The sequence below is a fragment of the Garra rufa genome, chromosome 4 (assembly GCF_049309525.1).
Source record: "Garra rufa chromosome 4, GarRuf1.0, whole genome shotgun sequence".
Lineage (NCBI taxonomy): Eukaryota > Metazoa > Chordata > Actinopteri > Cypriniformes > Cyprinidae > Garra > Garra rufa.
In genome coordinates, this window is record NC_133364.1 from 35,034,699 (window position 1) to 35,051,434 (window position 16,736).

The 16,736-nt window shown below is 41.6% G+C and overlaps 1 protein-coding gene across 1 annotated transcript in view; it reads right to left on the reverse strand.

The window, feature by feature from the left end:
• Nucleotides 1-717: 717 nt before the first annotated feature.
• Nucleotides 718-16,736, reverse strand: part of LOC141333941 (NLR family CARD domain-containing protein 3-like) — a 40,928-nt gene continuing 24,909 nt past the window's right edge. Inside the window, exons 7-9 of the mRNA XM_073839092.1 lie at nt 10,696-10,866; nt 2,100-2,146; nt 718-1,879 (exon numbers count right to left, since the gene is read on the reverse strand). Of these exons, the coding sequence (XP_073695193.1) occupies nt 1,335-1,879; nt 2,100-2,146; nt 10,696-10,866 (763 nt within the window). The 3' untranslated portion in view covers nt 718-1,334. The remainder of the gene's footprint in view (nt 1,880-2,099; nt 2,147-10,695; nt 10,867-16,736) is intronic.

The window sequence follows — 16,736 nt, forward strand, 5'->3', positions numbered from 1 at the left end:
TATACAGCAATTAATATAATATAAATATATTATTAGTTTTGTTTTTATTATTAGTTTTATAAAAACATTTTACAGTGCATTTTAAATAATAATAATAACCAAAATAATCACTTTATTTTATTATGAAATACTGACACTATTTTACAGTGTAATTTGATTGTTGCAATAGTAAGAGATTTCTTTATATTATTATATTAATGCATACTGACATTAAAAATAATCTTAATGCAATCAAAACATATTTCTTAATTGATTACTTATTTTAGTAATGTTTGTTATTATAAATACTGACTTTTTATTTTACGGTGTAAGGGGATTATTGTATTCTTAGTTCTTTATTAATCTGTTATCATTTAAATAATAATATAACATGAACCAAATATTTACTTTATTTTAGATTTTATATTCTAAATACATAATTTTATTATTATTTGATGTAAGTTATAATTTGTGTAATTTAAATTAAAGAGCCCAGTATTGATACAATATTTCAGCTAAATATCTAAAGTAATACTTGTAATACTTGTTTAAATCAATCCAAAGTTTAAGTATTTTTATTAGTTTTACATTGCATAATAAACACAAAGCCAAACAACAACAATAAAAGAACAAAATAAATGAAACAATAAATGACTAATAGTAATAAAAGAAAAAAAAAAACACTTTTAAGAGCAATCAGGGCATATTGTCACGTTACAACAAGGGTCTGGGTCCAGGTGCAGGGAAAAAGGGTTTTTAATGATACAAATAAACAAACACAACAAAAAAGGCCAACACGGCACCAACTAAAAACTAGAACACAAAATAAACCAGAGCCAGAAACATAATCAAAGGTCAGGGAATCATAGAACACAAAAACAAACCGGACACGAGAAAATGCAGACATGAATGCAGAGTGAGTGGAGATGATACTTATAGTCCTGATGGTGAGCAGATGTGGGTGATTAGTGCTGATGACAAGGACAAGTGAACAATCAAGGAAGTGCAGTGCCAGACAGCGACCTCAGGTGGCTGAGGGAAAAACCCCAGCCCTGATCATGACACATATAGGCAGTTTTAGTGAAAAACAAAAGCACTCAAAAGGGGGCAGACAACATACTAAGCACTAATGGTCCAAAAAAAAAATAGTTTGTACATATTTTAACACATTTTTACATATTTTAGTTTTTTTTGTTCAAAAATATACAGCCATTAAATTATATAATTTTGAAAACATCATAAAACCACAACAGCTTTACTGTAGTTACAATAAATATATTTTATTAAATGCTATGAAACTGTCCTGGAGCTCATTTCAGTCAGAGAAGAATCTCTCATCAGTCTATTCTCATTCATCAACACAGTGAAACTGATGATCCATGATAATAAACCCTAAACCCAGGATAGAGCGGCTGAGTGAATGTGGTGTGTTCTGTGTGGATGAGGCTCATTGTGTTTCTGGAGACCCTGTAGAAGGACAGAGTTCCTGCTCCGTGATCCACATACACTCCTACTCTATAGACATCATTCACTCCTGTTCTCCTGATGATGATGGGCTTCACAGGGAGATCAGTCTCTATATTATTGTGTCTGAATGAGTATCTGTCAGGATAACATATCAAACTCCAGGACTGATCATTATATCCAAACCTACAACTATTACCCCGTCCCTTCCTGCTGATGCTCTTATATGACACTGATATCTCCACATCTCCACTGCACTCAATCTCCCAGTAACAGCGTCTACACACACTCTCTCTACACAACACCTGATACCAATGATCAAATCTATCTGGATGATCAGGATATGACTGATATCCACGTGTCACCTTTCTGTTCTCCTCAGACAGACTGAGTTGAGTGCTTGCTGTGTTTGGATCCAGTGTGAGAAAACAGGCATCTGAACACAAGAACAGAGACATTTACAACAACAATCACTACAGCTGTGTGTTTTATATATATATATATATATATATATATATATATATATATATATATATATATATATATATATATTTGTGTGTGTGTGTGTGTGTGTGTGTGTGTGTGTGTGTGTGTGTGTGTGTGAGAGAGTGTGTGTGTGAGAGAGAGAGAGAGAGAGAGAGAGAGTTTATACGTACATTTCTTCAGTCCTACTGTAATCCTGGATTCTCCTCCATGATCCACACTAGAAAACACACACAGAGACACATTCAGTCAGTAAACAACAGTTTCAGTTTAGTCATTTTAAAAGGTAAAAGTTGAAACAGATAAAAATCTTAGACAGAAATTAGGCTTAAATGAATGCTTCCTAAAGGCCGGGACACACCAACCCGACGCCAACCAACTAGCGCCGACAAAAGCCGACCGTCTTGTCGCCTCTAGTCGGCTGCGTCTGCGGGCGTCTGGGCAATTAAACTGAGCTCGAACACACCGAACTGACGAAAGCCGACTGCAAACTAGAAGGTGCTTTCTGCGCGTGTGTGAGGAGATATACCGTGGCGTACCTGCAGATGGCAGTAGTCTGTATTTTCATTCCAAGAAGAAGAACGGTTTGCATAGCATTCTCCGTTATGTCGTACAGCGCTGGCCTGTCTTGGATCAAATTGATCAGCTCGCCTTCAATAGCTTCGTTCCACACAGCCATAGTTGGTTTCGAATTGCGAAATGATGACTGTGAGCCGATTCCCTCTTGACTCTTTCCTTTGCTTGTTATGTCACTTCACGTTCAAGTCCTCCACACGGTCTGATTCGATGTCTGAACAGCCAATCAGAGCGCTCTCTTTCTCAGACGGCCCTGACAAGCCCGACGCCGATTCAACATGTCAAATCCGGCAAACTTTACAGGTAAATTCATCATCTGGTTCACTTGAAGTTCAAAATGAAGAGTTCCAATAAAGGTAAAGAATAGGCTAGTAAATTGGTTTCTTGAGGCTTAAAGGTGAATCAATCCTCTTTTTAGTTGTGATATCTCAGTCTAAATTACACTTACACTGGTATTTTCTAATTAGAATATGATGATAATAATAATAATAATAATAATAATAATAATGTTATATTATTATTCTTATTATAGTAATATTGGGAAACAATTATGTGAAATAAATTGAGTATTTCACAGGTATGTTATTTTACCTTATTACACGGCTCTTTGGAATGCTTGATTCTGATTGGTCGGTTGAGACATTTGCAGGTTTGTTCTTTTCAAATAATCACCGCTCCAAAGTAATAACGCATAGCTGGTACTACTTGTATGTTTAAAATCCCTCCGTGCCAACAAAGATTACCGTTTGGCGCCATCTTGTGACAAACACTGGACAACCACAATTAACAATGGAAAATTTCGACATTAATCTATTTAAATTGTCTTACTAACGTACATAGTTTGAATGTTAGTCACGTGGTACTATATCGTTTCGCGGAAGGATAAAAATGTTAATTTAAAACAAATATGCCAATAAAAGGTTTCAAATTCATATTCATGTCCAGTTTTTTCCTTATGTGGCAAGTAGCCGTGTAATAAGCGGGATAATGTACAGGCAGCCGGTAGTTATCGCGAAATAAGCCCCTTCAGTGTTCAAGTTCAAGTTTATTTATAAAGCACCTTTAAAACAACCTTCGTTGACCAAAGTGCTGTACAACAGGAGTCAATCATGTACTCATCAAATCAAGTCAGATGATAGAGTAGTACATAAAATAAAATAGAACATGCATAATATAGTAAAACAGGCCAAGATAAAGCTTCCTATTTAGTATTAAAAGCCAAGGAAAACAAATGAGTTTTAAGTCTACTTTTAAACTCTTCTACAGACTGAGCAGATCTGACTTGAAGAGGCAGACTGTTCCACAGCCGTGGGCCAGCCACTGCAAAGGCTCTATCGCCACGGGTGATGAGCCTTGTTTTAGGGACTGTCAGCAAGAGCTGGTCTGCTGATCTTAATGCTCTGGCAGGAGCATAAAGGTGCAGCATATCTGACAGATAACGTGGCGCAGTGCAATGCAGACATTTAAAAACAAATAATAAAATTTTAAATTGAACTCTAAAGGAAATGGGGAGCCAATGTAGCGAGACCAGCGCTGGGGTGATGTGCTCCCTTTTCCTTGTTCCTGTTAGGAGGCGAGCTGCCGCATTTTGCACCCCCTGCAGGCGGCGAAGGGAGGACTGGTCTAGTCCATAGTACAGTGAATTGCAATAGTCCAGCCGTGCAGTTACAAAGGCATGGATTGCTCTCTCCAGTTCCCTCTTAGGGAGATAAGGCTTTATTTTGGCTAAAAGTCGTAAGTGATAAAAGCCGCTTTTCACTACTGCACTAATCTGTTTTCCAAAATTAAAACCAGAATCAAGAAGCACTCCTAGGTTTTTAGCATGTGGGCGCGAAAGGGAAGCTAAGGGGCCTATAGCGCTGTCCCAGCCCTCCAGACAGTTTTTTTCTTGCCCAAAGACCCAAACAACCTCTGTTTTTGTTTTGTTTAAATTTAAAAAATTTAAGTTCATCCAGGACACGACCTCTTTAAGACAGTCCTGGAGAGTTTTAATAGTAGAATGGTCATGAGTGCTCAATGGGAAGTAGACTTGAATGTCATCTGCAAAGCAATGAAATGCCACATTGTGCTTTTTAAAAATTTCCCCTAGTGGGAGCATGTATATTAAAAATAGACTAGGGCTTAAAATTGCACCCTGTGGCAGGCCAAATTTCAGCGGCATTTTTGATGAAAAGTGCTGACCAAGATGTACAGAAAAACTTCTGTTAGATAAAAACGACCTAAACCACTCGAGAACAGTACCCTTTATACCAACGTAATGTTCTAAGCGCGTTAGAAGTATGTTGTGGTCCACAGTGTCAAACGCGGCTGTTAAATCTAAAAGCAACAAAACTCTAGATTTGCCTGAGTCAGCAGCTAAGTACAAGTCATTTACAACTTTTAAAAGGGCCGTTTCTGTACTGTGCTGTGCTTTAAAACCAGATTGGAATATTTCTGCAATACCATTCACGTCAAGATGAGACTGTAATTGGTCGTGTAAAGCTTTCTCCACAACCTTAGACAAGAAAGGGAGTTTAGAAATAGGTCTAAAATTTGATAACACTGTGGGATCAAGGTTAGGTTTTTTCATGAGTGGCTGGACTATAGCATGTTTGAAAGCATCTGGGAAGCAGCCTGACCTCAAAGAAGAATTAATAAAGTCTAAAATTAGAGGTCCGAGAGTCGGGATCACTTCTTTAAACAGGTGAGATGGAATAGAGTCCAGTGAGCAATTTGAAGGTCTCAGCTGTTGTACCACTCTGGTTAAAAATGAAAGAGATACAGTCTCGAAATGTTCCAAAACAACATTACAGGTAGGAAGTAGCTGAGACCCTAAAACACAGGGGGTGAAGGAGGACCTAACAGTAAACACCTTCTCATGAAAAAACAGAAGGAATTTTTCACACAGTTCAGGTGATGGTTCAATGTCAGCACAATCACAAGGATTTAAAGAGAGTTTAAAACATTAAACAAAAACTGTGGTTTATGACTGTTACTTGACACAAGATTACAAAGAAACTGTGATTTAGCAGCTTTAGCGGCTTTCTGATATTGGGCCAGAGTATTTCTTAGCATTTGAAGGGACACTTGCAGACGATCTTTTTTCCATCTCCTCTCTGCGCGTCTGCACGCACGTCTGAGTGTCCGTGTGGTTTCATTTAACCATGGGTCACATGCTGGTTTAGGGCTTTTACTCCTGAATGGTGCTATTTTATCCAGTAAATCAGAGCACGTCGCGTTAAAAACAACGATCCACTGGTTCACATTTAAATCACCTAGGTGATTTATGTGTAGGGGTGAGTCATTTAATGCATCTATGAAACGAGAGGCAGTCAGGTTGTTTAATGTGCGTGCCTGGCGCGCTAAAGCGCACGGTTTATCCAGAGCTTTGGGCAGTGTGACAGAGAACAGCACCGCAAAGTGATCCGAGATGCCAGTATCGCAGATTTCCTGTATGGCTATATTTAGTCCAAATGACAGCACGAGATCAAGTGTATGCCCCTTCTCGTGTGTTGCTCCAACAACCGATTGAGTTAAGTTAAAAGTGTCAACCAAATTAAGAAAATCTTTGGCCAAATTATTGGCATCACAGCATACGTGAACATTAAAATCACCAGCTATTAGAAAGCGGTCGTATTTGAGCGTTATTTCCGCAACAAAGTCCGTAAAGTCTTGAATGAAGGTCTTATTAAATTTTGGAGGGCGATAAACTAAAGCGCACAGCACTGGCACATCGGCAGTTAACCCCTTAGCGTTCCTGTCAAACTTAACTCAATGCAAAACGTTCCGCCGGTGGAACGTTGGAACACTAAGGGGTTAATACAAATGTCTGTAGTTCAAAGCTGGATAATGAGTTTGTTACTACTTGGCAGCATTTAAAACTAGATTTAAAAACTGACGCTAGCCCCCCACCCCTGCCGGTGGTTCGTGGTGAGTTTATGTACACACAATCCGGGGGTAAAAGCTCGGAGAATGGGGTACACTCACCGACGTGAAGCCAGGTTTCTGACAGGAGCATAAAATCCAACTGGCGTGAAGTAAAAAAGTCATTTAGCATGAAGGTTTTATTAACTAGCGATCTAGCATTGAGGAGGCCAAAGTAAAGAGACTGCTCCTCGCGGTCCAGTGCAATACAGCGCTCCAGCTTCCGGGGGGGCATCCGTGGTCCACACCGCGGCTGCTCCTGCGGTGCATGGACAGCGGCGCTACCAGCGGCAGGTGTCGCGACGCTGCATGCGGGCGGCTGGGGTGTAGCGGCACGAACCACCGTAGGCCCAGCGGTCTGTCAGGCGTATGGCATCCATCTACGTATGGAAGAGGAATTTTCCTGTTGGCAGACCTCCACTGTGCTCGGATTTTTACCAGTAATCCTCCACGTTTACCGCGCCTTCTCGGCCTCTTTCTCCGCCAAGTGACCTGTGAGCACCACAGGTATGGAGGTACTGACGCCAGGTTAGGAGGAAGACTGGAGTTTTGGTCTTCAAATTTATATTTGGGCAGCAACAAACAGGCTGCTTTAATGTTAAGCAGTGTGTGGCGATCATACACCATTAAAGCAGAAATGGCTTGGTGGAAATCACAAATTAAAACTGCAACTAGCAATAAAAGTAGGAGACGAGGCAGACGGCTAGCCGAAAACGCTGGCGCCATCATGACATCATGATACAAGATCACACTGTCGGGGCTTATTTCTGCGATAACTACCGGCTGCCTGTACATTATCCCTTACTTATTCTACAGTAGGAAAATTACAATATTTTGTCCTAATTTCTACACTTGCAAGCAGGGCCTAAAATTTTTTTCACATCTGCCATTTCAATCATGATACAAATAACATTTTCTGGCGATCTGAGAAAATTAACAAAGCCATAAATATTATTTAAACAGTTTTTTTATATATATATATTCAGTTAGTAAAAAAAACTGAACAACACAGAAGGAAACCCAAATTATCTGACAACACAGGACTGAAACACAGGTGTTAAACGTCTGAGCTAACGAGCCACAGCTGACGCAAATCAACAATGAACTATCACAGCCACGCCCACACTCTCAACACACAGACAGATACTAGAAGTGCGTTCCATACGACTGTAAACGGACTGCGAAGTGGACTTCACAGGGTATTCCGCCATCTTAAGTGAGATTCCAAACCGAAGGGAGCGAACATGTTCAGTTCGAAGGGCACTGCGAACGGCATAGGGAATAAGGGAACACCGGTACTTCACTTCACAGGAAGTGGACGGGGAAAATTACCCAACTGTCATTGCGCACCGCCTCACCAGTTAGAAGTAATGATGGAGCAGAGCCGTTGAAGTTTTTTTAAAGGCTTTGCAATGAAGCGGTTGCAATAAATGTTATTATCATTATACAAATTAGAGTGTTTATGAATGGTTATGGCGATTCATGTTACATTTGAATTTTGTGTTTTATGAATGAAAGTAAAACTGGCGAGGTGAAGCTCTGTCTTGTTTTATTTAATGTTACCACAGGATAGTTAAATATAGGCTGTGTGTGGGGAAAAAAAGTGCGTGAGATAAGACCACAAAATCTGTTAATCTGTTAACGGTCTAAACATATACATTTGGACTATATTTTTGAGATGCATACATTTATAAGTATTTTATATGTATTTAAATTTGAAAGTAAAATAAATTACAATATTTATTTATGTTAAATCATAATCTGCGTGACCCTGCCGTTGATTTGCTTTGATGACGTTCCAGGGCATCCCAAATGAGCGATTGTTGTCAGCGAAGTCCACTTCAACGTGCTAAGGGAGTAGGGAGCAGTGAACACTGCGTAGGGACCCTGTCGATCGGAACGCACCTTAGGTGTTTCTCAATGTCAAGGATACGTCCTTGGCAGAACTGGTCCTTCCAAGTCACTTCCTTCAGAGGCTAGGCGAGGCTCCCTTAAGCATTCGGAGAACACGTAAATGGAACAGGCTAGCAAGTGCACGTTATTGTGTCATTACATCAGTGAAAAGGTCTTAAGTTAGTTATTTACCAAAGAAATGCCGATGATGGTTAACAATTGTGAAATGACAGGTCCGGTTCAGTTAACGTCCTTGGTTGAAATTCCGAGGATCCTCGACATTGGAACAGTCCTTCGACGGATGTCGATGACGTAGCATCCTTGAAATTCTGGCTTCCGAGGATCCTTCCTTGACATTGAGAAACGCCTACTGCGTCCCAATTCGCATACTATCCGTCCTAAATAGTAATCAAAAATAGAATTAGTAAGTCCCAAATCGTAGTATGTTTAAAAAAGTATTCCAAAGATTCCCGGATGGTCTACTACTTAACTTCGGAATTCGAAATGCGGATCAATGCACACTCTTAACGACTAATATTGCCCACAACACATTGCGCGGTGAACGAGGATTCGATTAGAACCTCAAACACTCATAAAAAGTGTTAAAAAAAAAACATGGAGGATATGCGCGACCAACGGACAGGTAGAGAAAGGGGTTTGAGTGATAAATAATCAGTATGTAACCTATATATATATATATATATATATATATATATATATATATATATATATATTTTTTTTTTTATGTTATCCTCGTTATATTTAATGAACAGCAACATTATGAACTCTTATAATGATAGGTTTGGTCATTAACGTTCAAATGCATTATTATGTGAACACGAGCAGAGTTCTCGGCATGAAAGACTCCTGAAAGAACTTCATTTCTCTATAATACAGTAGGAAATTAAATTAAACGAAATGTAGATAATGTTAACTGTGAATGTTAACAGGGCAGTTTAAACAGTGACAGGATTCAGGTAACTAAGCAAAAGAGCGTCCGTTAAAGAAGCAGTTATTAGCTTGCCTAATATTCTGCTACATACTCAAAAGTATGTACTTTTTCTTCACAAAAACATTACATACTTTTAAGGCATAGTATAAGTAGGTGAATTGGGATGCAGCAAGAGGGTTTTTTCACACCTGCCTTATTTGGTTCAGTTTAATTGCACTAGAGTTCATTTTTCCTTCTCGGTGCAGTTGGTTTGGGCAGGTGTGAATGTAGTAATCGCACTTGAGTGCGCACCAAAAGCGGACCAAAGAAGCGTTAACGAGAGCTCTTTGAAGAGGTGGTCTAGGTACGCTTTCAAACAAACACTGGAGTGGTTAATTTGTGGTGAGAACATGATCTGAACTCCCACAGATCCAACCACAAAAAGTACTGCACATTTTTTGCACTAATCCAGCTGCTGTAGTCAGCTGCGCTGTTCATTATGTAATGAGGACAAGTATTTGTTGACAGTTAGCGCTTTAGCAACATAGCCCCATGGCAGCTCACAGACAAACTTGGAGTTGTGAGGAATTGCGGAGCCTCATAAATTTGGCCTGATGATCATATTACATCCCAACTTTTGAAAACTCACAAGAACAACGCAATCTTCTCATAGTTTAGAAAATATGTTCAATAATATCACCTATGACGAGTGATGTGGATGTTGTCACATGACTGCATTTTGGTTTGTTGCAACTGATTCAGATCAGAGCAATCAGTGTGGTGTGAAAATGACCCAAAACGGCAGAAAAATGCCACAATGTATCATTTGTTGCCCTTGGTCTGGACCAAATGAACCGAACGACAGATGTGAAAGCATCCAGAGAGAGCTTGAATGAGTCTGTGAACCCATGAAAAATGAGTCAGTGCCTGAGGTTTTCTCAGTCGCTTCAGTACATTTCTCAGATCAGAATTGAAATTCTTAAAACTACTGGTTCAATCTTCAAAAAAACTGTTTCTCATTTCTTTGCAAATGCTTTGGTACATCCATGCAAATGATTATGTACAATTCTCTGCTGTTTGCTGCATTATTAATTGCTTATGTCATGTTGATCAAAATGTATTATAATGGGTCTCTGTTGAATTGTCTGAGCCTCACAACATTTAGGCATTAGTTCATGAAGTGCATAAGTCTTTACATGCAAAATGGTTGAACAAGTTGTCATAATATGTCAAGCATATTTATATTCATTTACATTAGACTTTTTTCTCCAGATCTGGACCATTTGGAACTATATTGAACCTTAATTTAAAAAAAATATTAAAAAAAAAGCTTCCCTATTGGTTAACTTATTGAACAAAGTTTTAGTTAGAGACAGCTTGACTGTGACCAAAGTATGGCAAAAATTTTACTTAAATTAAAACATGAATATTTATAATAATACAAAATTAAATAAAACATGACATACTTTAGTTTTTCTAATGAGCAGTTTGGATCCTCCAGTTTCTTAAAGAGCTTGACTCCTGAGTGTCCTGGGTGATTGTAGCTCAGATCCAGCTCTCTCAGGTGTGAGGGGTTTGAACTCAGAGCTGAAGACACATAACCACAGCCTTCCTCTGTCACCATACAGCCAGACAACCTACAAACACAGCAATAGTCCATGTAACAATCAGACATCACTTACACAAATTTATACCCATTTCAGCTTTAATTTTTTTATATGGTCATGTCTTAAGGTTCATTTTGTGCAAAAAAAATAACTTTTCCCTCATTATAAATGCAATAACGTACAGTATGCAGACAAAACAAAATTTATTCAGACATCTCTCATTACCAGTTTATTTGCTATAGTTTACAAAATGGTATTAAGACTCAGTCTTACCCTCACTCTTCACAAAGTCTTGTTATGCCAAGGCTGACATTTCTGAGTGTTATTATCTTCTCTATAAGGACTGTTTCTCTCATTTTTGGCAGTACACTGCCTGCCTTTGACCCTCTTGCTCTGTTATATGGATTGTTGTTTACTCTGCTTGTCTATTACTCTTCCTTTTGTCTTGTCTCTGTTAACCCTGTTTTCTGTTAATGGACCATGACTGTACTACTGTGTTTATTCTTATTAAAAAGCTGGAAATGGATCCTTACTCAGTTGACTCATCATTACAGAAGACTTCGTCGGACCTTGATCCAGCAGAGGTCTACAGACTCTCTTGAAGTCCCTCTCTGAAGTCTCTGCCCAAGCTTAAGTGCTGGCTGCCCATTAACAACAGCTAGCATGCCTCATCGACATTCTGATTCGCTCTAGGAGACCTAACAGAAGGTCGACGTTCCGTTTAACAAGTCCTCTGTTATTACCCGAACAAAGAGCGATGCAAGTGGGACACACTCGACTCTCTCCAGGGGAACAGAGTGCGTTCACTGTGAGAGCTTCTCTCTTAAGAAGCTTTCATCTCGTTTGTCCCTTTTCTCGAGGGAATTGGGACATTCATCTGCCCCATGCGGCTCGGGATTGAGATCGTGGGGTTCTCAGGCGGAGCTCGCTGACGAGTTTGAGACAGGGGTTTGTCTCACGCTCGCCAGCAGCTGACGAGAGCGCGCTGCTGAATGAGGATGTATTATCTCTTACGTCCTCCGATCCAGCGGCGAGTGCTCTTTTGGCTGCAAGCCAGGGCGAGCAGGAAATGGCTGATATGGACGAAGAGGAATCTTCTGAGTTCGTGCAGCCTGCCTGCCCCGTGTATGAGGAGTTGAAGGCCGTTACGCAGGGTAGGTTAGATGAGCGATATCTTCCTGGCCATAACAGGCCACCTCCTGCGAGCCTCCCATTCCTTTCCGACCTACATAATGAGGTCGAAAAGGCATGGGATAAGCCATCCCCGGCCAGCATTCACAGACATCAGCATGTTAACTATCCGGCACATGTAGTCGATAAATTCAGGGAGTCGAGGGCGCGCTCAGCGGCTTTTAGATCCTTCAGTCCTCGCCGGTCTGCGGCCCCACCCGAATGCAGGGGAAAGCCTGGCACACCCTGGTCTGAGGACTCCGCTCTTTAAATTGAGTGTAGAGCCGGGAGGGCTGGGTTGAGATATCCACCCCTTTTCTAATAGTATAGTGTAAGCAACCTAGGGTTGAGTGTTGTAGGCTGCCTCTCATTTGAGTCAGTGCACTGAAGCCCACAATCCCCAGGGCTCTTCTTTGAATGTTAGTGAAGGAAAGTTTGGTAAACCCCCCTGTGAGTAGTTTTATTCAGGCCTCCTCTCGCTGAGAGTTGTACTGTTGAGACTTCCACCCCTTTGAGGTTCACATTTAGGCCGATTTCTCCCAGTACCATCTTGGGCAGTTCTAGTAGCTTGTAGGCTCCGTTGAGCCTCGCTATTTATACTAGGCGTAATGCAGCAGGTCTTCCTTGGTGAAAGCCCTGTGTTGGACCTCCAGAGTTCATTGAACTCTGTATAGACACTTAAAGCTCTGTCCAGATGGTAATTTTAGGATGTAGGCTCTGCTGGAGCCTTATTTACTATACTGGGGGTTGATTGTAGTTAGGTCTCCCCTCATTTTAGTGAGTTGTGTTGTTTTAGACCTCCACTCTTAGATTTTCCTGCCACGGTGAGCGTTGCCAGGCCTCTTCGAGTCGAGAATCGCTCTGCTGAAACCTCCGCTCTCTAAAACTACACTAAAAAGATTTATCTTTTGCTTTGCATAATTAATCGTTTTTAGGTGCTGAGTGTGGTTAGGTCCCTTCCCTTTGACTATTGTGTTCATACAAGTGAGACCTCCACTCTTAGGAGTTTTCCCCCTTTCAGAGCGAGATCAATCGGAGTGTTGTTAGGCCTCCTCTCGGTAAAGAGAGTCTCTCTGCTGAAGCCTCCACTCTTTAAGCGCTGCTGATTAGGTCACCTCTCGCCTAGTGGCGTTATGATGAAGATCTTGCTCTCATAGTCTTTCCTATGGCCTAGACTGAGAGCTGATAGACGTATTTCTTACAATTATAAACATCTAGCTGCAGCCTTCGCTCTGTAGCGCTCCACTCAGGTAGTTTATGTAGGCTGTTTAGCTTCTTTCACGTCTTCCTTACAGTCTAGACTGAGAGCTGTTAGACCTTTTTCTCATTTGAGAAATCATCTAACTGCACCCTTCGCTCTTGGGAGCTCCACTTAAGTAGTTCATGTTGGCTCTGTGAGCTTTACCAACTGCTTTTAGTGTTGAGCGTGGCTAAATATCGACTCCTGCGAGCTCTTACCCTAATGATTGAGCGTTGTTAGGCTGCCTCTCGTTTAGAGAGTCTTTTTGCTAAAGCCTCCGCTCTCCTTAAGCTCTGCTTTTAGTAATTAGTTCTACTGTGAGCCTTGCTACCGATATGAGACATTGTATGGTGGCCCCCGCTGAGCTTTGGGCCCCTTCTAAAACACACATGAGTGGTGAGTACACACGCGAGTCTATGAGCACTCCCTAAAATCCACATAGGTGGTAAGGTTCCCTCCTAAGTGTCGGGTCCTTCTCTAAAATCCTTATGGTATGGGTTACGCAGTCCCTCCGTTCCCGTTTTTACAGTTGGTCATAAAACCCTGGTTTTTCCCAACTTTTGTCTCGGTAGCACAGTGTTTCAGCTCTCCTCTAGTTCCGAGAGTCGTTGTATTGAGACCTTCACTCTCAAAGAGCAATTCTAACAGTATGTTAGTTGGTAGGCCCTGTTGAGCCGTGCTAACTATTCTTGGTGTTTTGCTAAGAGCCCGGGGTTATTAGGCTTTTTCTCTCTTTAGAGATTCAGACTCAGTAGAAGCCTCTACTCTACAGAGTCCTATATGTAGACTCGTAGGTGAGTTTGGTACTTCCTAGCATTGAGTGTAGCCAGGTCTCCCCTCAGTGAGGGTTATTATCTTGAGACCTCCACTCTTGAGCTTCTCTACCGTGAATAATAAGTCCTCTTGTGAGCAACTGCTACCATCGTAAACATGGTTTGCCACGCTAAAAGCCTGGGCACCTCCTCAAACCCACATTAGTGGTGAGTATTCACCTGAAGCTTTGAGGACTCCCTAAAACCCACGTGAAGTGGTAAGTGCACATGCAATCTCTGGGTACTTCCACATGAGTGGTAAAAACCTGAGGGTAGGGTTCTTTTCTAAAAATCCTATATGGTATGGGTTAAGCAATATCTCCATTCCCATTCTAGAGTTGGTTCTAAAAACCTCTAGTTTTCCCCACTCCATTCTGGTAGCATGGTGTATCAGGTCTCCTCTCTGTGAGAGTCGTTTGACCGTCACTGTTGAAAGAGTTCACTTATTAGGCCCATTCTCACAGTCATGACAGCTGGTAGGCCCCATCCTGGCCTCGCTATCTACCCTTGGTTGAGCGCTAATACTACCACTCACCAAGACTGAGTGTTGTCAGGCTTTTTCTCTCTTCAGAGATTAATTTTGCAGCCTCCACTTGATAGAGCCGTGCTTTCAGAATGTGAGCTCTGCTGTGAATCTTGTTGCTTCCAAGCGTTGAGTGTAGCCAGGTCTCACTTCACTTAGAGGGTCATCATACTGAGACCTCCACTCTTAAGAGCTTCCCGTAGGATTGTGCGTTGTCAGGCTTCCTCCCATTGCAGAGTCTTTTGTGAAGCCTCCGTTCTCCAGAAGTTCCGCTTCCAGTACTTCAAGCGTGAGTGTAGCCAGGTCTCTACTCACCGAGAGGGTTAATGTTTGAGACCTCCACTCTTACAGAGCTCTGAAGCTCCGCTGCCTGGCTTTGCTACCGCCTGGGATAGTGATATGGTGATTCCCTCGCTACACTCTAGGCACCTCCTCAAATCCACAAAAGTGGTGAGTACGCACGTAAAGCATTGAGCACTCCCTAAAACCCACATGAAGTGGTAAGTGCACACACAAGTCTCTGGGCACTTTCTGAAATCCAAATGAGTGGTAAAGATCCCCTCTGAGGGCAGGGTTCTTTTCTAAAAATCTTATATGGTATGGGTTACGCAGTATCTCCGTTCCAATTCTAGAGTTGTTTCTAGAAAACCCTGGGTTTTTCCAACTCTACTCCAGGTAGCACTGTTCATAGGATTGAGTGTCGCTAGGCTTGCTCTCATTTTGAGTCTTCTTGCTGAAGCCTCCATTCTCTTGAGAAACTCCAATTAGGTGGTTCTATTGCTTAGGCTCTGCGAGCCTCATGAATTACCTCCAGTGTCAAGTGTAGTTAGGTCTTGGGATCTCCACTCTCAGAGTTTTACCCCAAGCACAGAGTGTTACCAGGCTTCCTCTCGTTTAGAGAGTCTTTCTGAAGCCTCCGCTCTTCAGAACCCCGCTTAGTATGAAGGCTTAGTGGTAAGCTTCATTACTTTCTGTAGCGGTGAGTGTAGTTAGGTCTCCTCTCGCTTAGAGAATCAGACCTCCTCTCTTTGGAGTTCCTTGCTTGGGTAGCCAAACTAGCCGTGACGGACATAGCTCTGAGCTGACCTAGTAGGTTGGGCTCAGGCTCTGGCCCAAGCGATTCTTGCTGGAAGTAGGGGTGATGTTCCTTCTTGACTCCTCAATCAGTCAGTTGATCACTCATCCCTCAGCATGGCAGCGTAGGTAGAGACGTTCCCATAGTGTCCTTCGGATGGGATGTGGATTTTAGGGAGTGCTCATAGACTCGCGTGTGTACTCACCACTCATGTGTGTACGTATGTAACCCTGGTTCCCTGAGGACAGGGAATGAGATGCCCACATGTTTCGGGCCCCACTTACGTGTCCGTCAGACAAAAAGATGGTTGATATATTCACAAGCGCCCCTTTAATACTGGTTGGCGCCTTGTTATGATGTCAAGTTCATTGTCATTGTTCTATTAGAGCTTTAGAACCGGTCATGCTGAAGGCAGTTCCCATAGTGTCCCCCAGGACGCAGCGTCTCGTTCCCTGTCCTCAAGGAACCAGGGTTACATACGTAACCTAGACATTATTCTTGGACTCCCCTGACCTCGGCTTCACAAATCACAGATCTCATAGACTGAGGGACAAATCACTGGTCTGCCAAGTGTTTTTCACAGTGTCTTCAGACTCTGGAACCAATGCAGCTACTGTCAAAATGGATTTCTTGCACTCCGCTGATATTACTTTAGAGTATGCTGATCTAGCTGAAGCGTTTAGCAAGGCCAAAGCTACTTAATCTCAAAATCAACCCACATTGACTGTGCCATTGAGCTGCTGCCTGGTACCACACCACCCAAGGGCATAATTTTTCCTCTTTTATAACCAGAGACTGAATCCATGAAAGCTTACATTGAAGAGGAATTAGATAAGGGTTTCAACGTTGTTAACCTTTTCACACGTGAGTTTAAAATATTCTATCTAACCCCAAAGAGTGAGTTTTTTTAGGCGACCGTTATTTTGGAATGTTTGGCATTACAGTTTCCATGGCGACGCGTCATGTGACACACCGCAGCCACAACAGCACTGTAAGACACATGGATCGCTTTTATTTCGTTTTCCCTTTTTTATTATTGATATTCATAAGCATGCTCTCTATGTTTTGAAATATATGATA